The sequence below is a fragment of the Panthera tigris genome, chromosome C2 (genome assembly GCF_018350195.1).
Source record: "Panthera tigris isolate Pti1 chromosome C2, P.tigris_Pti1_mat1.1, whole genome shotgun sequence".
Taxonomy (NCBI): Eukaryota; Metazoa; Chordata; class Mammalia; order Carnivora; family Felidae; genus Panthera; species Panthera tigris.
Genome location: NC_056668.1, coordinates 69,571,562 through 69,596,626, shown reverse-complemented (window position 1 = coordinate 69,596,626; position 25,065 = coordinate 69,571,562). Strand labels below are relative to the sequence as shown.

At 44.9% G+C, this 25,065-nt stretch overlaps 1 protein-coding gene across 6 annotated transcripts in view; it reads right to left on the bottom strand.

Annotated features, from left to right (window-relative positions):
• Window positions 1-25,065, bottom strand: part of KALRN (kalirin RhoGEF kinase) — a 520,685-nt gene that overhangs the window by 10,919 nt on the left and 484,701 nt on the right. For all 6 annotated transcript variants that reach the window (XM_042998400.1, XM_042998401.1, XM_015544797.2 and 3 more), the window contains 8 exons: window positions 24,527-24,650; window positions 23,335-23,394; window positions 8,996-9,023; window positions 8,343-8,514; window positions 6,643-6,764; window positions 5,848-5,979; window positions 4,059-4,223; window positions 2,226-2,304 (listed from right to left, as the gene is read on the bottom strand). In XM_042998400.1, coding sequence (XP_042854334.1) covers window positions 2,226-2,304; window positions 4,059-4,223; window positions 5,848-5,979; window positions 6,643-6,764; window positions 8,343-8,514; window positions 8,996-9,023; window positions 23,335-23,394; window positions 24,527-24,650 — 882 coding nt within the window. The remainder of the gene's footprint in view (window positions 1-2,225; window positions 2,305-4,058; window positions 4,224-5,847; window positions 5,980-6,642; window positions 6,765-8,342; window positions 8,515-8,995; window positions 9,024-23,334; window positions 23,395-24,526; window positions 24,651-25,065) is intronic.

Sequence of the window (25,065 nt, the reverse complement as noted above, 5' to 3'; positions counted from 1 at the left end):
ACCAGGTGGGGAGGGGCACTTGGGTGGCTCAGTCTGTTAAGTGTCTGACTTCAGCTCAGGTCATGATCTCACCGTTCATGAGTTTGAGCCCTGCATCAGGTTCTCTACTGTCAGTGCAGAGCCTGCTTCAGATCCTCTGTCTCCCTTTCTCTCTGCCTCTCCCCTGCTTGTGAGCACTCATTCTCTCTCTCTCTCTCTCAACAAACAAACAAACAAAAATTAAAAAAAAAAAAAGAACCAGGTGGGGATTCACTACTGGAGTCATGCCTAGCTTCACAAATTTCAATATAATGCGGCAAACTAGATTTCAATTGCTAGAGCTTATTTTCGACAAAAATTTCTACAATGAGAAACCACATATGCTAGTAAAACAAACACAGGCTTAAGAATTGGGTAGCCCAGGGCTGGAATCATGGCTCTCTACTTCCTAGTTGTAGGACCTTGAAAAAGTTACTTACCTCCCGAAGCCTGAGTTCCTTTCCTGGAAATCTACTCAAACACTACACCTCACGTGTTATAAGGATTAGATTTAATACCTTTTGTATAATACCTGCATAGTATTTGGAACACTGCAGAAACTCAATAAGCACCATCATTATCACCTTGGAAATTTCCATTGGCCCTTCCCTGCCCCTCTGGCCATACAAAGAAGAGAGAAAGCTGAGCTAAAGTTGTTGTTGTTTTTTGTATGCTTGTTTGTGTTTTTTTTAGAGAAAGAGAGGGAATTTCAAGCAGGCTCCACGCTCAGCACAGAACTTGATGTGGGGCTCAATCCCACCACACTGGCATCATGACCTGAGCCCCTTATCAAGAGTCAGACGTTCAACCGACTGAGCCACCCAGGCGCCCAGAGATAAAGTTGGTTTTTGACGAAAAGCGCTGTAATGAAAGGCAGTGAATTACATTTAAATCCTGTCTAAGAAATGGGAATAATAAGCATTTTGGCTCTCTCCACAACCTCTGTCGCAACCACCTCACTTAGGAAATTTTATGCTTCATTGAGAGACGTCAATCAGAGATGGAGAAGATGCTAATGGCCCATTGTTTGTGGGTGCTCTTTTATTTACACATTCAGGGAGTGGGAGACTTGCCAGTGCTACCTACCCTCTCACCTAGACCACGTGCAAACTGATGCACATCTAGAGATGAGCCCCCTTTTCGTTTTGGCCCATCAACTATTTTGTGGGCCAGGTGATAGAGTTTTTTCATTATTTTGTTAAAAGTTATATTTTTATCTTTTTTACTTTTGGGGGCATACTTTTCTAACCAAAAGAAAGAGACAGAAACAGAGAGAGAGAGAGAGACGGAGACAGAGAGAAAGAGACAGAGACAGAGGTGTGTGTGTGTGTGTGTGTGCGCGTGTGTGCATGTAGGGGGCACTGGATTGAAAACATCCATGAAACAATGCACTTGTGCTTGAAACATGGACAAGAATGGAAACCTGTACCAAAAATTAGTGATTATACCTTCTTCCCAGGAACACATGGAACTTTTAACAAAAACTGACCATGTACTGCTTATAAATGAAGTCCCAACAAAAATCAGCATCGGTGTCATATAAATCAAGTTCTTCAACCACAGTGTAATTAAGTTAGAAATCAGTGACAAGTAGATAGTTTGTAAAACTCTCATACAGTTGAAAAATTGACTTTTTAAAGGATATTTATTTATTTATTTATTTTTGAGAGAGAGAGAGAGAGAGAGCGCATGAGCAGGAGAGGAGCAGAGAGAGAGGGAGACACAGAATCTGAAGCAGGCCCCAGGCTCTGAGCTGTCAGCACAGAGCATGACGTGGGGCTCGAACTCATGGACCTCGAGATCACGACCTAAGCTGAAGTCGGAAGCTTAACCGATGGAGCCCCTACAGTTGAAAAACTTAAAATATTTCTATTATGATTAGGTCAAAGAAAATAATCATGGTTGAACTGAATGATAATGAAACTGCCACATACCAGAACTCAGGGGAGGTAGCTAAAATTGTACCTTAAAGAAAAGGCTGAGCTTTAAATTCTTATATTAGAACAGAAGAAAGGCTGATAGTTGATGAGCGAGGCCTCCAACGTAAAAAGTTAAAAAAAGGGCAATAAAAGTACACATAAATATTCTAGCGTTTTCTTACTATAGAGAGAGTACACGGAGGAAAAGAAACAAACGGTAAAAGCAAGTCATTATTCGGATGTGATGTTGTTAAGTGCTCATGAAGGAATAGAAAATGGGGTCGTTACCTTCCAATTTCATTCAGCTCAGTATAAGCTGAATCAAAATTATCCTTCCAAGAAATGGTGGCACCATCAGCAGCAGCATCTTTGGAAGAGAGAGAATCCATTTATGACACTGAGGAAGTCATGTAAGAATAAAGAAAAGGTTGACAGAAAAGTTCCCGCCTTGCCCCAAAGCAATTCTCATGGCCAAATACGGAGTCTAGCTCAGTGGGAAAAGGCCAGGATTCTCTGAAATGTTATTTTTAAAAATATCATCCCAGGGGAAACTGACATGACAGAGGCAGACTCCCCCTCCCTGTGCCATCTACATAAACAAAAGAAAACTTGGGACAATCAGAGACACAACCTCTGGATATTTTAAAAATAGAAATTTGGTAGAAAAAATTAAAAGAGAGAGAGAGAGAAACACATGGAAGGCCTAGAAAAGCCAGTGAGAATCAGGGCTGAGGGTGAAGGCAGCAGAGGAGAAGGGAAGAGTTACAAGGCCCAGAGGAGGAAAGGAGAGGAATGTGCTGGAAATACCCTAACCACTGCTCTCTCTCACCCTGCTGTCCTCAGACATTAACAAGCCTATCTGGTATACTGAATGCTGAATGATTTAGCTTAACCCAAAATACGTGCCTGAGCAGAATGTGGCAGTATTACCTTAAGAGGTGTTCATTCTCTGGCAATAATTTAAACACACACACGCACACATGCACATACACGCATGCACACATGCACACCAGTATGTATTTGTGTGGTCCCTGGGGAACAAGGCTCACAAGAAGCAAAACATGTGACAGAATTTAGTTAGTAGCTCCAGAGGAGAGGACCACCCCCGCAGTGTGGGTCTTCTGACCACAGCTGGGCTGAGGTTCAGGTGCCTTACCTACATTGAATTCTGACACAATAGAGACCCAGGGCCCAGGTTTCCCAGTGAGTCATGGGTCTAGGGAGCAGGGTGACTGGGAGGGAGCTTAGCCCCTGAGGACGCACTGGGGAACACTTCCAGACTCAGCTGGGGGCTGGGCGATAGCCAAGGGCCCTAGAGGGTTTCTGAAGCCCCCTGGGTACTCTGGGATTCTCTGACCCTGGAGAGACACGGGTTTCTTGCCTTCTCAGTGTGGTGGCCTCCTCCTCCACCCCAACACACTCCCCACCCCCTTGCACCAGGGTATACCTCACCACTTGGAGATTTCTTTGGGCTAGCAAGTGTCCTCTTTCAAATGTTCTTGGGACCAAAGCGGCTTGGTGAGACAGTGAATGTGGGGGCCAAAACGAGAACCACATTTGTGAAATACTCATGTGTAGCTATGGATACATCTTCATCATCCAACACATCCACATAAAAATGTGTCCACTTTGAAGTAAGACATTGTGGGAAGGCTAGGGGTGGGGAAACTATCAAATAGTCATTCTGATTCCAATCCTTCAACCAGGTTGCTTTCCTCTCCCCAGTTTAAATGGGTGAGTGGGGCGCTGTGTCTGATGCTGGGAGGCACACTTAGGCCTGACAGGGGTTCCCAGGGAGAGGAGGGCTGGTGTTCCCATCCAGGAAAAGGGGCAGACAGCATCCATACGACTCATGACTCCTTCTCACCCCTCTCTGTTCCTGGAGACACATGCGGGTGTCCAGGGACCCTGTCAGGCCCAGGGCAGACACTGGTGGCAGACCACACTTTTGCTCCAAAATGGTTGAAATCACACTTTTCATCAGGTCTCTGAAATGTTACTTGACTGAAGACACTGGACAATCCAGGTTACCTCCCGCAGGGTGGCCGGCACCAGTGAGAGTGTGACAGCTGGCCAGGTGCCTTGCCTCCACCAGGGCTGCTGGGCATGGCTGGGACTCACCGTACTCTGGGAGTCGCACAAACTCTGAGGGCTCGCTGGGAAGGCTGATCCCCCAGGGGTTACTGGCGCTGACTCTGAACTGATAAGGACTCCCAGGGCTGAGGTCTTCGATGACGAGGTAAGTGTCCAAGGTCGAAGCTACAGACTGCTGCCAGGCCTGGGAACCTAGCACACAATTTCCAAGGAGAGGGAAAGAAGAAAACGCCAGAGGGACATTGTTTCAAAGACCTTCAGCAAACAAAGAAAGGAAAGCTGACACATTCTGTTCCATTCAAGGGGTTACAACGTGGGCTCTGAAAGCCTGTGGGCCAAAGGTGGCAGGTTTGGGCTCAGTTTCCTAAATGACTGTGTATATCATGAGGGGTGTGGAAGCAGCTGGCCTAGGGGTTCTGGTCATTTCCAAATGTGTATGTGCGAGAAGGAAAAGACGTAGATCATACAGAATTGACAGAAGGACGTGTGGCAAATTCTTAATAAGGCATAAAAATATATTATAAATAACAAAATGAGAGAAAATACACATTTGGAAATGGAAACAAAATAGAAGTGAACATGCCTTGAGCACGCCATACATGTAAAATACCGCAGAAGGCGTCTTCCCAGAATTCTCTCATTTAACTTTCGCACTTAAATCTCCAGAAACCGGTGAGGTTGGGAACACAGATCTCACTTTATACGTGAAGAAATAGAGGCTCAGAAAGAGGAAGTGATTTTCTCAAGAGAACTGTGTTAATAAGATGAACTATGAACCGAACAGCGCGGAACTAAGTGCAAGCTTTTGTGAGACATGTCTCCCAGCTCAGCACGAACACCTCTCTGCTGAGTGGGGAGACCCAAGAGTGAACAGCTTCAGAAAGATGCAGAAATGAACAGCTCTGTAACTGCACAGGGCCTGTTTGGTAGAAGAAAGAAGAGTTAAAAAACTACGAGTAATGGTGAGTAACACAAATGATTTAGGTTCTGGCCACAGCAAGCAGTTGTTTGAAATTCAGTTCTGTAATTCATTATGTGGTTCAGAGATGTGTTAACAACTAGAGCTACCTGGCAGCTTCTTATTTAACTAATTCTTCTTGATAATAGGTGACAGGTTTAGGTGTTTCTAACTGCTGAACTAATGCATGCGTCCTTAGCACGTAAATGTAACAAAATTAAAAAATGAACAGTTTTTAAAAAATCATTATACATATGTGTATATATATATATATAATTTAAATATCACACAAAATATATGATATATATATAACATATGCTATATATATATATACATATACATATGCTATATATATATATATATATATACACACACACATATACATATGCTATATATATATAAAATCTCTAAATTTTATCTGGGGATGGGGGTAAAGCTCTGCTCATGCTACCCTAGTTATTACTCTGGGAGAAAGGTCACAAATTAGCAAACTTGATACCTGGGTTTAATGCCAGGCCTGTCTCTTACTAACTCCTGCCTCCGTGTTCCTCAACTTTCTTCAGGCCTTAGCCTCCTCATGTGTAAAACGGGCCTGACTGCTCCTGTCTGGGTGATTAGGCTTGTTAAGGACAAAAGTGCACGCGAAGGCACTTTGAAACTTGCCAAGAGTCATCAGCCCTTGGGCGAAGTTGGAGAGCAGGAGGCGGCTGTGGCCTGGAGCTGAGGTCCTTGTGCTGAGTTGGAAGACACAAGAAGGGACAGCTAATGAAAGGCATGAAGGCAAGTAGTTCATGACTCTGAAGGATCTCCTTTCGAGGAAGAGAAGGAAGAAACAGAAGGGCAGGGGAGCAAGCGTACCTTCCTCCCGGTACTCCACGGTGTAACCAGAAATAGTGCAGTTCCCAGTGCTGGAGGGAGGCAGCCAGCGGAGAATCACAGAAGTGCAGCTTCTTTCCTGGGCAATGGGGCGGTTAGGGGCTGCTGGAACACCTTTGGGGACAGAAATTACGGTCAAGTGCTATTTCTGCAGAACTTGGCACTTTACACCAAGGTTGAAAGTTACCCAGGAAACATTACCTTCCCCGTGTCTCAAATTTTTCCTAGGGTCTTTTCTACCAAGTGGCACACCTCTCTCCAGGCCCTGGGGAAGCCTGGGAGATACACTTTGGGGTTAGAACTTCTTCCTTGGGCTAAAGACTGCACACTGGAGTTAGAGCTTGGCCAGGGAACGATACGGGAAGTTATGGGGGACCACAGATAGCTCTTAGCGAAGACGCCTTCTCTTCCATTTGCTAGACCTTTACTTTGGAATTTCACAATGGACCTCTTCTTCCCCAGGTTGCAGGGAACCCTTGTAATGTCCACGTAAAATATTCGATTAACACAAACTCAGAGAGAGAAAAAGTAGAATGGTGGTTGCCAGGGGCAGTGGGGAGGGGGGTTGGGGAGCTGTTGCTTAATGGATATAGACCTTAGTTTTGCAAGATGAAAAGAGTTCTAGAGATAGGTTGCACAACAATATGAATGTACTTAACATTACAGAATGTACAGTTAACATTGGTGCAGACGATAGGTTTTATGTTATATGTATTTCACCATAATAAAAAATATCTTAAAAGTATAAAAAGGGTTTGACTAACAAAGACCCTGTACCTTGCACTTTAACTGTAGCAGACGTAGATGTGGTGCCATGGTCGTTCGTTGCTATGCAGGTATAAATCCCACTGTCTTGGGGCATCAGATTGCAGATCTTCAGGGTGATTTCCCCAGAATCACTAGAGACACCAAAAGGATGCTCTTCAGACTCCAATAATGAGTCAATTGACTGATGGGTAAAATCCCCAGGGTGGGCACAAGGTGTGCTGAGCTGAATCCTCAGGCTCAAGGTCTCATCCCAGCTCTGTTATTTTCCTACACACCTTGGGTGATCACCTTATTTTTCTATATTCCCATTTCCTTATGGGGGGGGGAATTCTTGTCACCCCCAACTCTCATGTTTGTTGTATATGGGGCGTAGGGATAGAAAAGAAGTAAAATGAGATAAGAATTAGAGCAGGGTTTGAAATATATAAAGCCCTATACAATATTACTAGTCTTATTACTATGAGCAACTCTGTCCTAAAATATTCTCAGTGTCACACATCAATAATAAGTCATACAAGAAAATAGACTGAAGAATGAAAATGTTTAAGTATTTCAAATTCTACATATGGGACCCTCAAAACAATTAAGTGAATTAAGTCAAGGGCAAATTCCTCTACTAAATGCTAACTTCCCTAGTAGTCCCAGTCACAAGGGATAGCACTGCTCAGGAAGAGTGAAATGCAGCAGTCATGTTCAACCCCGCTCCCTCCCTCCAGCTGAGACATACGGAGCCTGCTGGTCTTCAGGATCCTCACCAAGCACTGGCTCTTACACTAAATTCCTTGGGCCCCCTAATCTTAGGGCTTGGCCAGCCCTTGCCATCTTTGCTGGAAATACCATTTCATATGCACAAAAATTAAGTTAATGGATAGGAGTTTGATTCTAAATGATTCTTTGATAAATGTTTAAGCACTTAGGGCTTGTTACTGCATGTCCACTGTAAAGGGTAGTGCACAATAAAGTTCATCATTAGTAGCAATAAATGCTAACACAATGATTGGGAGGCAGTCAACTAGGTTTTGTTAAACAGCCTTTCTGTGTGGAAGCATGTTTATGGCTAGATTTTCTGTTTAGCATTGCATATTTTGGAGCAAGTCTTTTTTTTTTTTATTCTTCTAAGAAAATTATTCTTAGGTTATTGAAGGAATTAAATAGATCACTGTTTCACAGGATCCTGAGGGGCACAAAGAACACTGGGATGTTGGGATGGGAGACCCACATTGCTTCCACAAGTCTGGGGCTTTGCCATTTCCACTAACATAGAGATTCTCTTGGGGATCCTTTTGGGAAAGATCAACTGGGTGAATGTAAGTCAGTGACTGCCAGAGCTCTTTGAAGGTATGGTTTATGGTTGACCTGACATATAAAGTTTTACATTTTAATTTATCGAATGTGGGTCCAGAATGCAGTCTTTCCAAACTGTTCTCATTTGTTAAGCCATGTCTACATGATGTTGAGCAGCATGCGGCTGTGTGCTGGCCATCAGCCAGATGTTTGACAGGCTCCATGGCAGGTTGTAGTGAGCGGTGGAGGCCATACCTAAATCTCCCAGCCCTGGGTACACTGTTGACTCAATTTCTCTCCTAATCAATGCCAAGTATTTGTGCTAGAATAGGACCCAGGGCAGCTGTTCTCTTGGAGAGACTAAGTAACCAGCATGGGAGTTGCACCAAGGAGCTGGGAGTGTCGATGCAGGGCGATCAGCTTACCAGGAGGAGACGGTGTATGTGGCCGAGCTGTTGTCGGTGTCAAGAATGTTCTGGTCTGGACCCTTCCAGGTGATGGTGGGCTTCGGCCGCCCACAGACTTTGCACTGCAATGTCACTGTGTCCCCAAGCAAGCAGGTCACATCCACTAAGGGCACAAGGAATTCTGGGGCCACTGTGGTCAAATTGACATAAATTCACATCATTTAGAATAAACAGAATACACAGCCATTTTACAACACAACCCTCTCATTCCCTACCCACGTGTAACGATTCAAATATCCTTCAGCTTATGTTGCTCAATCATCCATGTCCCATTAACAAGTATTTAAAAGTAATAAATGTTTATTGTAGAAAATTAGGAAGTACAGATAAATAGAAAGAATGAAAAGCTCCATGATGTCCTGATACAGACATTAACAACCGTGAGCATCTTGGTGTATGTCTTTTTGGCTTTTATCAACACACTTTTTATTACACGAATTATACATATGGCAAATTGTAGTCTTTTCCACCTCAACAGTTTATTCTAAACACCTTTTCTTGTCCATAGCACAGAATGACATCACCAATATTTACAGCCTCTACCTCACTGCTGGATTTGCCACAATTTATTTAGCCAATCCTCGTGTTCACAGTTCTACTTTTTAACTCACCTTCTTGGATGAAATTTGGATTTAAGATCTGAAAAACACAAAGAGACAGAAAACTGCTTAAATCCTAAACTACTGAAAGAGAGCAGGAGACTTTGACCCTATTGAGTAAAAAGGAAGCACCATTTAGGGAGATGAAACCAGGAGCCCAGCCTCTGTTGTTTGTGACTGTATCACTATTGCAGTAACAACCCAGGGCACCTGCTTTACTTTCCTCTCTACTCTGCTTCTTCACGTGCCTCTGGGTGACCCAGGGTCCCAAGCAGGTGTATCATGACCGCAAAAGCTCTTCTGGCTGCAGCTGGCCTCTCTTGCCTGCATTTTACTTCCTTATTGCTCTTCCTCTCTGTCACATGCATAAAAGTCATTCTCCCTGCCTGCCCCCCCCTTCAATATGCACTCAAGCAATGTGTTGGCACTGATTCCTCCCAGCATCACAAATTTTCAAAAACAGAGCACCTGACATTTATCGAACTGGAATGGTCATTGACCTTAACCACTAACCATTAGCCTAATGGTTTCCTACCAAACGTACCCCCTTCCCCCAAACAGGAGAGAGTTCTCTCCAAGCAGTTAAATGCAGAGCTTGTCTGGTTGAAGGGGAAAGAGAGGTCATACCTGTCCATCCTGTCCCCAGCATGGCCTCCTATAGCCCAAGCTTCCATAGGCCAAATTGAAAAGCACCGACCTGGAGGTTCTGGCCCTTTTTTTGCTGCTTAGGTGAGAAAACCGGACTTAGGCCAACTAAATGACTTGTCTGGTCATATGGCTGGTTGGCAGAGGCACTGCGGGGTGGGGGGATTCTTTACACACACTGTAAAGGCTGCCTCGTGACCCCATGCATCTTCACAAAAGATCGACTTCCAGCTGACTAGCCATGCTGAAAAGTCATCCCTTCTTGATTTTTCTGCCATCTTTTGTTTTACCTCTAATTGTGTGGGTCCAGGTTATAAAAAGCTTGGCGGAGTGAACGAAACATGGGTTTTGGAGTCAGAGAGGATGGGGCTCACCTCTTTTGTTTCATGTGATTTTATGATAATCACTTAAGATTTATGACATCAATTTGCTTCCCTATAAAATGGGGATAAATAATACCTATTGCAAAGTGTTATTGCAAAGATTAGATGAGCAACATATGTCAAGTGCTTAGCACAGTGCTTGACCAATAACAAGTATTCAATGACTACTTAAGTAAAGAACGATTATCTAATTCTAAACATCTCCCTTCTGCAAAGCAGCCTACTGTTACAGTGGCTTTTCTCTTAAGCGTTTGTTGTAAAAGTCTTCTTTCCTTCCTAATGAAGCCAGAAAGCTCACGTGTCTTACAAACGGCTCCCTGGGGCATTCATTCTTATCTCCCTGTATTTATGTGAACACGTGTCATAAGTGAACACAGTTTCCGTCCTTCCCTTATACAGGATCCATATGGGCCCTTTGGAACAAAGATGCTACTCCCCCCTTTGGATTTCCGTTTGCAAACCAATTGCCCACATATACCACCCAGCTTTTTCATGAAGTGAGCTGCAGAAAACTCTTGCAATGCCACGTCCTGGGGCTGTGTGTGTTGAGACTGGCCACTGCAGTGTCCTCTGCTAGTCTCAAGAGGCCACTATACCACCGCCTGGCCTTCCTTTAAATCAGTGGTTCGCAGTCCTTAACCCTGGCAGGTTTAGCAGCACGAAAAAGCCTCAGGCCTGGGCCAGGCATCCGAAGTTTTGAAAGCTGTGGCAGGTGAATCAACATGCAGCCTGGCTGGAGGAAAGTTGCTCTATCCAAGGGAACTGGGCTCAGGTAAACCAACTCCCTGCCTCTGAGGCCTTTCTGGGGTGGGGCGGGGGTAGGTGAGGGCATTTGGTGGAGCTGCTTTTCCCACACCTTGAGAGACCCCCACTTTGTGAGGAGACGCGGGGCCATGGCTGGGGGGGGGGGTGCAGCCAGGGAACGTGGGAGGGTGGCAGCATATCACTTGCAGAAGGCTAAGGAGGCCTTGGAGGCCACCTGGCTTAGGGGATGCAAAGAATGATGCCTGCACTAGTCACTTCACAAAGAAAAGGAGATGAGGACTATTTTCTAAATATTATCAATGTTTATCACAAGGTGTTGAGATCAAGGGTGGCTTTTCCCCGTTCAGAAAACATGGCCTCCTCCTCCAGGCTGGTGCCAGGTTTTATGGATACAGATATGCAGGACGGAGGCCCTACCCTCGGGAGTCAGGAAGTGTTTGAATTTGTAGTGAGTTTTTTCTTTGTCTTCTTACCTGGGCTTTCCAAATATTCTGCAATTAGTATCTTACACTTTTGTAATTTTTTCTTAAGGACAAAAAAAGGCACAGTCAGATCCACTAGACTGTAGGTTCTTCAAGGACAGGGGCACGTCCTCAGACCCCTAGCCTGGGTTCTGCTGCAAAATGGGAATTTAATACATGCTGCTTGAATGAATATTTGACCTGTGTCCTCATTTCAGTTCTTCCAAGAATTGAGGACTGGTTCCAAGAATTGAGGCACTAGGTCCTTAAGATCTATAAAATAATTACTTCAGGGTATATTACTAATAATATTTGACTAGGGCCTGTTTTCAAACACAGATGGGTTGCAAGCTTTTTGGAAAATGATTTAAAAACAATAAAATCCATTGCCTCTGTGAGAGGAGGATCTTAGCGGTGTTCCATGCAGGACGGAATATAAACTCCAGGAGCTGACAGAGCACAGAGAATCCAGACCCCAAGCCAGACGTGCTCTCTTACCTTGGACAACATTCTTAAGAAGCTTAGGCCTCAGTTTTAGCTGTAAATTGGGGATAATGGTGCCCCCCTGGAAGCTTGTTTGACACAAGGACTCATTTGTTTGATGAAGATTTATTGAGCAGCTCCTTGGTTGTGGCCAGCAGGGAGTGAAGCAGATATGCTCACCACCCTCGTTAGGCCAAAAGTCTGGTGGGGAAGATGCAATTAAGAGACCTCTGCACAGTGTCCAGGATGGTGCCTGGCTGCTGTTAACGCCCAGCCTGCAGCAGACACGGAGCACAGCCTTCTCACTCGTCCCGCCTCCCCTGTCAGGGTAGAAACGATACGGGAATGCGGCCAGGTTTGTCCAGTGGCCTGTATTTCCCATCCTGATGGGAATCCACAAGGGAGTAAGGCAGTGATTGCATGCCAGGAGTGCCAGCGAGGAGACAAATGACACTTGGAAGGGGCAAATGGCACTTTCCCACATCATAACATTTTAAGTGGGGTTTCATAAACCTGCACTGTGGCAGTATGTCTATAAAATAGCACCCCAAATCACTGCTTAGGGAATTTCCTGCCTTATTCCTCTCTCTCATCAATACCAACTGCGGTTAGTATATTGTTAAACACACGCACTATTTAAAAAGCAAATCTTCCGAGTTTGGAGGTAAACTTTGGTGGGGAAGTTGGAGAGAAAGCTTGCCAACAAGGCTTCCTTGCAGGTTCTCTATCTGGAAGGGGCTTGTGGAAGGCATCAGTCTTCATTCCTCTGCCTCTTGGGCAGCCCAAGTGTTGCTCATAATGGTAATAACATCAGTGATTTGTGTAGTATTATATAATTGGCATAAACTATTCACAAACTCCTTCATTTGCTCACCCAAAACTCTGGGGGGATGTGCCAAGCAGGTGTTATTTGTTCCCATTTCCAGATGAGACAGAGAAGTGCCTGTAAGGTCACAGAAGGCTCCTTCCACCTTACCATTCCATGTACAAGCAAGGTCTTGGGGAAAGCATTGTGACACTTTGTCGTTGATGTCAAAGGCCTGCTTCCCTTTGCTCCCTAACCTGGCTCTCCATCCCATTTCTACCTAGTCCTCCCATTTAAACTCCTCCGGCAAGGACCAAGAGCTTGGCTGAAATCCATGCTAATGTTTTTTCTAACTCTGACCCTGGATTATGCCCATCGAAGATTCCTCCCTCCTTTTTCCTCTTTCTGCTTTTAAGCGATGTGCAGCACGGACTGGTACAGTATGGAGGGTCATGACAGCCTTCTCACACGGTAGTGGAACAGTCTATGTATTTGTCTGTGGCTCCCTATGGACTGTAAGATCCATGTAGGCAAGAGCCTTGTTCACTGTTGTTGCCTCAGAGCCTAGCACAATATCTGGCACATAAGAGCTCCGTTGATATTTGTCAAATCTAAAATACATACATACATACATACATACGTACATAAACAAATAAATAAATAATAAAGTGGTGGGATCCTAATTTTTTGGGGGGGGGGCGGGGAGTTAAGAAAATGTCTTGCCATGAACTTGGAGTGTTTTCCTATTTCCATCAATTGGAATGTGACTTGTTCTACAATCTCATCAGTCAGTCCTTGCCTGAAATTTAGGCAACAGTGATCTTTTTCTCCTCCCCGCTCTTCCAGAGGCTGGTACATATGGTCACATGCTTCTGTCTATCACGACATCTTCCCTGCATGCTATTATCCTACCAGACTCATGAACCCTTTGAAGACAGTAGCACATAGCATCTTGCACATAGTGGAAGACCAAGTATTTGCTGAATCAAATTAACTCACCCAATTAATAGACTAGAATTTAGGCCTCCTGACAACCTTGTCTAAGGTGTCAGAGACGTGAGGTATCAGCCCCTGGGGCCAGAAGGGTTCATCATAAGCTATACATACTTCTTGAAACCTCACGTTTTCCTTCCTTAGAAACAGTTTGAGAGTTCATGTATAGTGGTAGATGGGAAAGAGGAGAGAATGGAAATCGAGACGGATGTGGTAGCGGAGGAAGATGACCCGGTTGCATACACTGCACATGTTCTCTCTCTGGGAGACCCAAATCCAAGAGGGCAAGGCTGGTATAGACAGCATGGCAAAGAGCTGCTTGGGAATCTGGTTTTATTTGAACAGCAGAGGGCGGCAGGTGGTAGCGCTTCCTCCTCAGGGAGAAAAGAACCACCACAATGTGGTCCACTGGCAACCTAGTTTCTTCCTTCTGGGGAGAATTCCAATGTCTTCTTGATTGTCTTCAAAATGGGAAGGCAGCAAGGTAATGGGAAAGAGTTATAGGTAAAATCAACCAGCACTGAATAAGAAGCTGAGCTCTGAAGAAATCTTGAGCCTATTTTTCTTGCCAGTCAATGTCCAAGATTCTGACCCCATGTCCTGAGAGTGAGGACAAAATCCTTGTCTAGATAACCAGGTGTCAACGGACTCCAGAAGGAAAGCACACCCACCCCATTCTTTCTCGATCCCTCATCATCAGTCACAAAGCACAGTTCAAAACCATGTATTTAGGAACCAAAATGGCCCAAAGAAACTCAAACCAGATGTTCTAAGCTCAACTCAACTACCTTGAATGAACTCAGAATTTGTATAGCCTACCTCATTTTTCTATTCCTTTTGTGCTTGTTTCATGGGAATTTCTGTTCAAAAGAGGAAGGGAAGGGATTTTAGATGACTTTAGGCAAGGACATTTGGAATAGATATAAGAAAACCAATTTTTAAAAATTTAGGTATGAGTTCTGGTTTGGAGGTTTAACAGGTTCTTGTTTCTAATTTTTTTTAATTAAAAATTTTTTTTTAAGTTTTAGAGAGAGAGAGAGTGCAAGCAGGGGAGAGGGGCAGAGGGAGAAAGAGAGAGAACCTTAAGCAGGCTCTCTGCACTCAATGTGGAGTCCAACAAGGAGCTCAATCCCACACCGTGGGATCATGATCTAAGCTGAAGTCAAGAGTCAGACACTCAACCGAGTCGCCTAGGCACCTCATAACCCTTCCTATTTTCGATCTGGTCAAACCAGACATAATTTTTTTGAATGTTTAGGAAATATCCCTACCTCTGCTTATTTCTAAGTGGACATTAAGCAAGCTGCAATACAAAAAGTTTGTGAATGCAACACAATTCCAAACAGCAATGGGAGTTTTGAAAGCTACATGAATCAACATGTAGCCTGGTTCAAGGAAAGCTGCTCTATCCAAGGGAACTGGGCTCAGGCAAACCAACTCCCCCCACCCCCCACCCCCCAGGCTTTTCTGGGGTGGGGCAGGGATGGGTGGGGCATTTCTTACCCCCGAGTATTTTCATTACTGTCTAGTTCTAAGTATTTTTTCTTCAACTTTGACTTTTCTTCCCCTTTTGACCTGGCTGTAATAAAATGTTTTAAAATTTCCAAATTGTGAGTTTTACAAATTATTTTTGTGACTGATTTCTAACTTAATGGCATTGTGGTTGGAGGACTTGCTCTATAGGATACTAATTCCTTGATTTTTGATGAGACCTGCTTTATCAGTACATGGTTGATTTTTGTAAAAAGTTGTGTTCTTGACAAGAATGTATAAGCACTAGCTGTTGGATATAGGTCTCTATGAATGTTCACATGTCAAACACATTCGCTGTTTTATGGGGATTGCTAGTCTGACTCTTCTTTCCACCCCTTCTCAGTATTTTGGTTAGAGAACATTTGGCATGTCCTTGAAAATAAAAAGGATAAAAATTTGACTTTTAACAGAATAATGAAAAAGAAAATCTACCGCCCATCCCACAAAATAGTTAAAGCAGAAGGTGGTTTATTACTGTGCATGCATGGGTCTCCCATGCTCTCAGCAGCCTGCAGTTCTGCTCAGAGGGGACTGGGGGTAAGGGGGGTTGCTAGGACTGCCTTTTCATATGGCACATGTCCCACCTGGAAGTCAAGATCTTGACCTTGGATAAAGGTTTTATGGATGAATGTTCTGAGGTCTCATCCCTTAATGATTTGACCGTCCTTACATTCCTATCCCCAAAACTTCTTTTGCTTTTTACTTTTTTATCTTTACTCTTTTTTCACCTACCACTAGGTCTACTGCAACAGCTCTCTAATAGGTCTGCACCTGTTGTTTACTCAGGTGCCAGCTATCTCCCTAAAGTGCAGAATGAAACACACAGACTCTGCTTAAAAACCTACTTTTGTTCTTGTTGACCACTGGGTCAAGTCCAGGCTTCCTAGCAAATTCCTCGAGGCCCTCATAATTTGGTCCCAACTCATCTGTTAGGCTTTATTTCCTACAGGTCTTCTCATGTATCTGAACTCCAGCTACAGACCATATGTTTTTCTCAAAATGTGCCATGGGGCGCCTGGGTGGCGCAGTCGGTTAAGCGTCCGACTTCAGCCAGGTCACGATCTCGCGGTCCGTGAGTTCGAGCCCCGCGTCAGGCTCTGGGCTGATGGCTCGGAGCCTGGAGCCTGTTTCCGATTCTGTGTCTCCTCTCTCTCTGACCCTCCCCCGTTCATGCTCTGTCTCTCTCTGTCCCAAAAATAAATAAAAAAAAAAACGTTGAAAAAGAAAAAAATGTGCCAGGCACTTTCATACCTCAGGCCCTTTGCTCATGCTCTTTCCTCCCACTTTACCCTTCTCCAAAACTGTTTACATTCTAGTAGTCCACCCAACCCAAACACTACCATCATGTGAAGCCAATGATTGTTCTCACAGCCTTCCTAGGAGATAGGCTGTGAATATACAACCTTGGGGAAGATACTTAACCTCTCTCTCTGTGCTCCAGTTTTCTCATCTGTAAAACAGAAACAATGATAATAGTACCTATGTATTGACACTGTTGGGAGGAAAGGACTCAGCAGAGCCAGGTACACAGGGAACACTGATAAACAGTAGCTGCTATTATTATTATCCCAGTGCCTGAGTGGGTGTGTAAATTCCCACTGAATGAATAATGGCCTCATGACTCTTAATAGAGCACGTAAAGTTTGCTGTGTAACGTGAACATTAATCAAAACTGCCTCTCTCTACGTGACTGCATGCTTCTTAAGCATGGGGCCTAATCTTATGTAATTTGTTGGCTTTCCATAGTACTTACTGCAGTGCTTTGTGTTATTAACTTTTGATAAATTGAATTGACTAGGATATCATGTTGAGTGAGCCTGTAGGTGAACCTTGACAGCGCTGGGTTGGGGAGGGAGGTGGTGGCCTTCTCTAACAGTTGGCTCTTACAGCAATTTCTCCTGGATCAATGGCACCTCATAATCTCATTAATGTACAACATAAATGAGGTGGTTAAGGCCTCTAGACAAGGGTGACAATACCACAGGACACACATGACTGGGGGTTGCTGGGTGACTGTATTGGCCTGAGAAACCAATTCAGACGTTTCCAACCAGTGCGATTGGGTCTCCTTTCTTGGCTTCTGTGGTTGAACTCCTGAGTCACTGGGGTAGGGTGTGGGTGAGGCCACATCAAGGGATTAAAAAGGTTGTTGAGGAAGAAATTCTCCTCCAACAAGCAGATGTGCAACAAGGGAGGGCCTGAACCTTCTTAAGAAAGTACCTGAGCTTCAGTGAGCAGATTTCCTCCATATCACATGCCAGGTTTGGTCTCTCACCTCACCATATTCAAGACCTGCTCTCTCTCTCTCTCTCTCTTAAGTATTCTCTACACCTAACATGGGGCTCCAACTCATGACCCCGAGATCAAGAGTCACATGCTCTTCTGACTGAGCCAGACAGGCACCTCAGACCTGTTCTTTTTGTTGGTTGTGTGACCATGACCTCTCTGACACTGTTTCCTCTAGGAGGGTAAGAAAACCCCATCTTGACATGATCGTTGGAAGGAACAGAAAACATAACAGAAATGAATATGCAGTGGAAGATTTTCTTGTAATTCTCCTAGGAGAGAGAAAATGCCAGCTCTGGCAAGCAAAGTGCCCTTTCCTCAGTGGTAGAATATAAATCAGTCTACACGTAGAGTCAGAACAAAGCTAGGCAACACAAGGGAGTGTCCAGGCCAAACCTATCAGATATATTACAAAGAAAATATTTTGTAAAAATAAAGAGAGGAATGTGATGCTTCACTCTCTTTTCTCCAGAGTTCTTTTCATAAAAAAATTCTTTTTATATAATGCATTACCAGGCATGGGTGGAAACACACTGGTGATGCCAGGAGGCCAGTCACTTGACTAGGGGTGTAAAAGTTTCCTTCAATCTGTGTGGCCAGGTTATGTTGAAGGCATGAGCCTGGGACAAGGAGCACAAGCAGCTGAGGTGGGAGCAGCAGGCTGACTCTTTCAGGATGTGGAAGCAGGGGCTGGGGAACTGTGGGTAGGGTCAAGGGCAGAACGGTCAGTGCTGGCCACCCAGACCCTTCCCAGGGCTGGTGGTGGACGTTCCAGTCCGGTCTCAGGAGGAAATGTACCCAGGCCATTTCTGGCATACCCGCTTCAAAGCAAGTTCCAGGGTCAAGGCACAGAATCTCGACTTCTTCTGTTGGAGGGTCTCAGTGTTTTCAGTTAGAAGTTCAGGAAAGCGAAGGGTCTCAGAGTCCACTGACATCACGCCTTGGATCTGCACGGTGCTCATTCCACACCACAGACATAAACACCTGGACCCTCAGAGCTATGCGACCTCTCACAGAAACCCGAGACTCAGAAAGGCTAAGCGGCCAAGGCCTCACAGTTGACAGCATGCAGACTGCGATCCAGGCTTTCTGACTCCTGTTAAAGTGTTCTTTCCATGTGGTGCTGCCTTTTTGTGATTTTTTTTTTTAAGTAATCTCTACACCCAATGTGGGGTTTGAAGTCACGACCCCAAGATCAAGAGTCGGATGCTCTAGTGACTGAGCCAGCCAGGCACCCCACCTTTCTGTGATTTTTATTTAAGTCACACTTTTGCCCTGGAACGCTGGGCAGAAATGATACTCCTCTTTGTTGAGCTGGAAAGTTGAATAAGTTGAAATCCACATAGAAAAACTGGCACTGGAAGGCAGGTCTTCTCATCTGCCAGGATCTGTGTTTTAGATTAAAAGCAACCTGGAGATGGGGGATTCTAAGAAGGGAGCAGGATGGTGTAGGTGGGGGGACAATGGCTAGGAGAAGCCAGAATCTGCCCTCAGGGCAGCTTCTCATTTTCAAACTGAAAGTTACAACTTCTCTGCCTCAGTTTCCCCTTCTAAAAGTCTCTGAAGGGCCCAGGGGTGGGGAGGATGTGGGTGGAAAGGAATCGGGGAGTTATTGTTCAGTGGGTACTGTTTCAATTTGGGATGAAGAGAAAGTTCTGGAAATGAATAGCGGTGACAGTGGTACAACATTGTGAAGGTATTTAATGCCACTTAAAAATGGTTAAAATGGTAAATTTTATGTCATGGATGTTTTACCACAATAAAAAATAAGAAAATTAAGGGGATAGGGTTAACTGAAGGTTTCTAAGTTTCTGTCAACTCTCCAAGTCTAGGGTTCTTACCCTGACTGGAAATTTCCTTCCAAAGTATATTTGCCTTTCCAGGTACTTTCTCCCCCTCGTCTCTCAGAACCCTCTCGCACAAGACCCCAACGCTGTTCTTATGCAGAAAGTAACCCCCCCAAGCTAACTGTCTCGCAGCTGGTATAATGACTGAGGGTAATGTCTACATTTAGACTGTGTCGTGGATGAGGATGAGGTTGGCTCCTTGTTAAATGGCTGGGACAGAGATGGAACATTTTTGGAATTGAGACGCCTCAATTTGACAGATTGATGTTCTCTGCTAAAAGTGGCATTGGGCTTTTTTTTTTTTTTTAATTAAGATGCATTTATTTAATTGGGCTCGACACAAAAACTGGACAGAGAAACTTCATCCCTGAAGATGAAGGCCCAAGTCTGGGAGGCTGGTTCAGGCCTTTCTACTCCAGCACATGATGTAGGCAAGTGGCAGTTCTGGGGCTGGAGGGCAGGTGCAAAACCTCAAGTCTCAACATGGTCCTCGGATGATTTTCTGAGCTGCATGGGTGTGGGGACCTGCCTAGCCTGGGTCCTAAGGGAAACTGGTACAGCTCAGGGAGGATCCAGCCTTCTCGGAGGTGGGCATTGGCTCAGAGGGTGGGTGCAGATCCTTGACCCTTGCACCCTGGCTCTAACCTGGGCATCAGTGCAGATACTGGGGCAGAGGCAGGACTGGGAAGCTGGCAGGTGGGGATATGATGCTCAGCCCACCATCACATCTGCAGTCCTCATCAATAAGAGGCAGTCAGCAGTGTAAGCTGTACTGGAAATAAATGAATATTAACTTGTTCCTCAAACAGTCTAGTGTCTGATTTTCGGCCTGATTGGATTCTTCTTCCACGTAGAAACATTTCTCTCATATATAATCTCCTCTAGCCCCCAAAGTGTAATCAATACAAGATAAAGTAAGGTGAACTATGGGCAGACCTTTGCCCTTTCTAGAATAGTTATCTCTAAGGTGTGGTTGCAGATCAGCAGGAGAGAGGGGGGTGCCAGACCACCAGAGGATCATGTAGACTGGGAGCCAATCTTGCAGTGAATGGTGGTGTGGCTTGTGTGCTGGGAGTGGGAAGTGGGGGCTGTACCTGAGAATATTCACAAGTGTTTCTCTATAGGGGAAGAAAAAGGATGGATACATTAGAGCAGAATTGCCTCTTTTTACATAACTATATGTTCTTGGAAAGCTTTGTAAGCCAGATTCTTAGGATTCAAGGTGCTTCATTTTCCTTTTAATTAGCATTCAAGGATGTGCCTATAAACCTCCATAAAACAATATGGTGGGACATATGCAAAGACCCAAAGAAACTGCTCCTTAAGAGAACCCTTCAATCCACCAACTGAGAAAAATAGTAAAGGAAACAATTTGATAGTCATATACGTGTGGAAGCAGGGGAAAAGAGCCTAAATACAGCTGGGATTGCAATCAACATGCTGGCATCAGGTCAAGGGGTAGGCAGTCAAGAGGGCAGGACTTAGCATTCAGACACCTAGCACGGAGCAGTGCACAGGGTGAATAGGTCGGCATGTCAGCTGGGGTTCCAGGCACAGGGGCTCAGAGCATAAGCCACGGGAGTTGTAGTTCAGCTCAAGGGCACAGGACACACTCTCAATCAGACAACACATATTAGAGTAATCAGGTTCAGGAATTAGGAGTGAGGTTGGGGGCCAGGATGGGCCTGCTAATGATGCCCCAAATTATTAATTTAGCAGCCAGCGGCCTTCAGGAGGCCACCTGTTTCTCAAGCTGAGTTGTTAAAGAATAGCTCTCTTTAGCATACAGCCCTGGCCATCGTTTACCCTCTGCAATGAACACTGCGATAAAGTTCTCCTTACCTATCCTGTGGGGGAATTCTCAACTCATGCTGAACAGGTTGACTTTCTATACCATAATTGCTATTTGTGTCTGAAAATTTTAAGCTAGCAATGCCAAGATGCCTGCTTTCCCGCAGCACCTGCTTATGTGCTCAAATTTAACATGGCAATACAGCGCACAAGAGCTCACTGATGCTTAAGAGGATCTGTATGGAGAGAATGTGCAAGGGCAGCATACATACCTACGACAGAAAACTTGGATTAACCAGAATATTTGGTTGGTTTCTAACAGCATGCCCCTCAACAGTGCCAGTTAATTGAAATGTCTGCCTCGAGCATTGTATTTGAAAACTTTTCAGACATACATCAACAAAATTCATGGCTTTCTTCCCTTCAACACTAACATCCTAATGCCTTTGCTTACACATCCCAAAGCACCTCCCTGGGACCCATCTTATTTAGTCTATGCAAAGGGCTGCAAGCCTTGGATGAATCAGAACCTCAGAAATGTGTTCAACTCACAAAGCAGGGCTGACATACGTGTATGTGCGCATTTACATAGTTTTGCTTCCCTAAACGTATAATGGAGCGTCTGATCACATCAGTTAACTTTCTCCTTTTGCATTGCTCCCCTGGCCCCGCATCGCTCTGGGCCCACTTCTTACACTGAAGAGTGGGAAAGCCACTCTTCTCTCCCTGGTCCACCTGAGCTGAAAAAAGGTCCCAAATTGCCCTCTAGATCACAAATACCTGGCTGTCCCCCTCCTTCTGCCTGGACTTCCTCTACTTACGGATGACATCCCTGACACGGGCCAGCAACACCTAGACTGGGGATGCAGGTGTCACAAGGGGGCTACAAGCTGACAGGTGTGGGCTCCATGGGAGCGGGTGCCTATCCCATGGGATGCAAGGAAAGCAGAGCCAGAAATCTCCCCTGGCTGCCTCATTCTCCAAGATACATTTAGGCTATGAGTGCCGTACCCACTTCCTCCCATGGGGGAGCACTGCATTGACCTACACATGCCGAATTTAGGCCTGTGGCAATACCCACAGCCACAGGTGACCACTGTATCCTGGCAGAACTCTTGCTTTCAACCACTTGTCTCTGGCTTCATTCAACACAATTGGCATCTTCCACAGCTCATTTACCCCTTCTTGGGAAGAATGGTCTTTCTTGGGTTTTTGGTGGATTTCTTTGGGATCAGGTCAAATTAGAATAAGAATAATAAAAGTCCATCCAGTTAAGTGAAAACTTTAGGTCTATACAAAGGAAAAGAATTTAAAAAAATACTATTTTGTACTTAGAGGAAACCTTTAAACTTTTGTCTATTCCTGGTGATGGGAACACAGATTTGGAGAAAAACATGTCAATTTCCTCTAAAAGACTAAATGGCAGGGAAAGCCAGCTCCATATTTGCTCTAATTGTCTAGGGTTTGCAAATTCATGAGGGTTGTCACTCAGTGGCAAGCCATGTAGGAGTCCTGTTTCTCTAACCCAAGATAGTTTCTAGCCAAGAAGGGGTCAGAAGTTGATTTGATTTGGTGTTCCTGTTGGTGGAGGTGTTAATTCCACTCCCATACCCCCGGAATCCTCCAAGGTAAGAGAGGCCCCTGACAACCTTCTAGTCTCTCAATCTTTAGAGAGACCTCTGCTAAGGCTACAGAAGGAGGCCATTCCAGGGCTGCTTTTACTTCCTGGTGGGACAGCCACCACCCAGGATCCCTAGGGCCAGGCAGAGGCTGCAATCACTCACTTGCTCTCAGCCAGCGATACACAGTGACTAGGGGCCAGGTCATCCACCAGGCCATACCTAGCCCATAATTTTGCTGGGGCCTCAAGGGAGGAATAGGTTCTAGTAGAAGAACCAGATGAAGAGGATAAAGGGGAAAGAAAAAGAGGGAAAAGGGAGGAAGGAGAAACAAATGAAGGAGAAACTATAACTAAAAGGGTTGTCTTTCAACTGGGAACCAGCCACTCTTTATAATGCCACTTTCCACGGGGGGAAAATGTGCTCTAAGTTTCCAGTAATGAAGTTGGATATCTTCTAAACAAAGCCATACCCGCCAAGGAAGGAAATATTAAGTAAGCATTCAAGAGAACCAGAAGTTTTAGTCTTTTTTTTTTTTTTTTAAATAATCTAGGTCAAGTTTTCTATCAGAATTGAGCTGAATTTTCTTTTTTGTTTTTAAGTTGGGATGGGACACCCAGATATGCCCTAAGATCACAATTTATCCTTGACTGGCTGATCACTTCAGCAAGGTCACTGTTATAGAACACATTTAAAAAGACAATCATTATAGGAAATAGGACAACAATAGCTGCTTCTACCTCCATGCTAGTATTAGGGTCAAGATCATCACACTCTGACTCCTCGGAACTGTTCGTCTCCTTGAAGGGCAGCATGAGGAGGGGGAAGAAAGAGAAAACAGTTAGAACCACAGGCAGCTTTTGCTGGGGAGTGAGGAGAACTTCAGAAAGGCATGAGCAATGGGAAGTTGGGCAGAGAAAAAAACCCAGGTGCTTCTAAGGAGGGGGTGCTGATCACCAAGGGTGGCAGCATGCTCTTTCCAGGGGGAGGAGGCTGGGATTGTGTGCGGCCGAGCATCTCGCAGGAAATAGCAGTGGAAGCAACCACATGAAGCATGAATGCTGGATAATTTAAACTCTTGTCTTCTGTGAGGCTGGACTTCCCAGATGAGAGTGAAGGAGGGAACGCAATTTCTTTTCCCCAAGAAGGACGTTAGAATGGGCTTCGGTTGTTCTTTTTTTTGCTCAGGAAGGGGGAAAAGTGCCAGGTAGATAATCACACACTATAACAATGTTAAACATGAGCAGTCTAACTCCCATGGTCCAGAGTCAGATCTTTCCAGAAGGCCCAATGTAAGAAAAACAGATCCCATCATTCCAAGATGGACAACAAGGGTCTGCCAAAGCTTAGAATCAGTGGGTTCACAGTAAGATGGTGGATTATTACAAAACAGTAACTTGGGCTTCGCCAACGTGCCTCCCTTTCCTGCCCACGTGTGGGCCTGAAAATGTCATTGTCTGAATTCTGGGGAAAAGAAATGAAACTTTACCAAGGCCACAGTGGCCCTTAAATTCCAAACCTCAGACTTCACATGGTTGAAGGTTTGGCAGGCACTCCTAATCTCCTTACCCTGCGTGTATTTTCAAACCTAGGATACTGAACGGGCAGCTTTGGGAACTTTAGTATGAATCAAGCATCTTGCATTTTTACAAAAAGAATGCTGCAGATAATTTTGTTATAAAACATGTGCACGGTATAAAGAGAAAGGTATAAAAGAAAATAAAAGATACTTACGTATTTGAATTGAAGTTGCCAGGAGAAACAAAACATAAAAAATAAATTGATCTTGCATGCAAAATCCTGCTAAACTACTTCCCCTCTGGTCCCCACACTGGGAAAAAAAAATCCCCATCCACCCAAATTGCCTCGTGAGAATGCTGCAGGGTGGGAGTAGATGAGAGGTGGGGCACGGCTCTGGAATACCTTACTCACTTTAACAGAGACTTTGTTGCCCAGAATATCCTTGGGTTTACGAGGCCCTGTGGCTTCATTTTTACCCGTGTTCTCCACTTCCGCCCGCTTTCTCATTCGTAGGGTATGCCATGAACATGACTTCCTGTTGTACCAAAAAATGCACCAATCAAAATGGCAGGTCAGGGCAGAGTGAGGCGGTGGGTGGGCTCACCACCCTTGGGTGAGTCAGTAGGTGAGGTGCTCCAGTCAAGCCCCAGCTCCAGAGGCCCCAAATCTGTGTGCCAGCTCATGTGGTGGCTGGTAGCTAGTTGATCTCACCTCCAATAAGAAGTGAGTGAGGATGAGCTTTGACCCCTCTTGAGAGATGTGCCAGGTTGGCCGCAGCATTTGAGGAAAATATGAGTACTGGATTATTAAAATCTACCAAGGAAAGTTTTTATATCATACTGATGATGAATCCCTCGAGGACTGAGGAAGTCCCTTCCTGAACAGTATGGTGGGTGGTGGAAAAACAGGGTCGGGGCGGGGGGGGGGGGAGTAAAACAGAAAAGATCAGT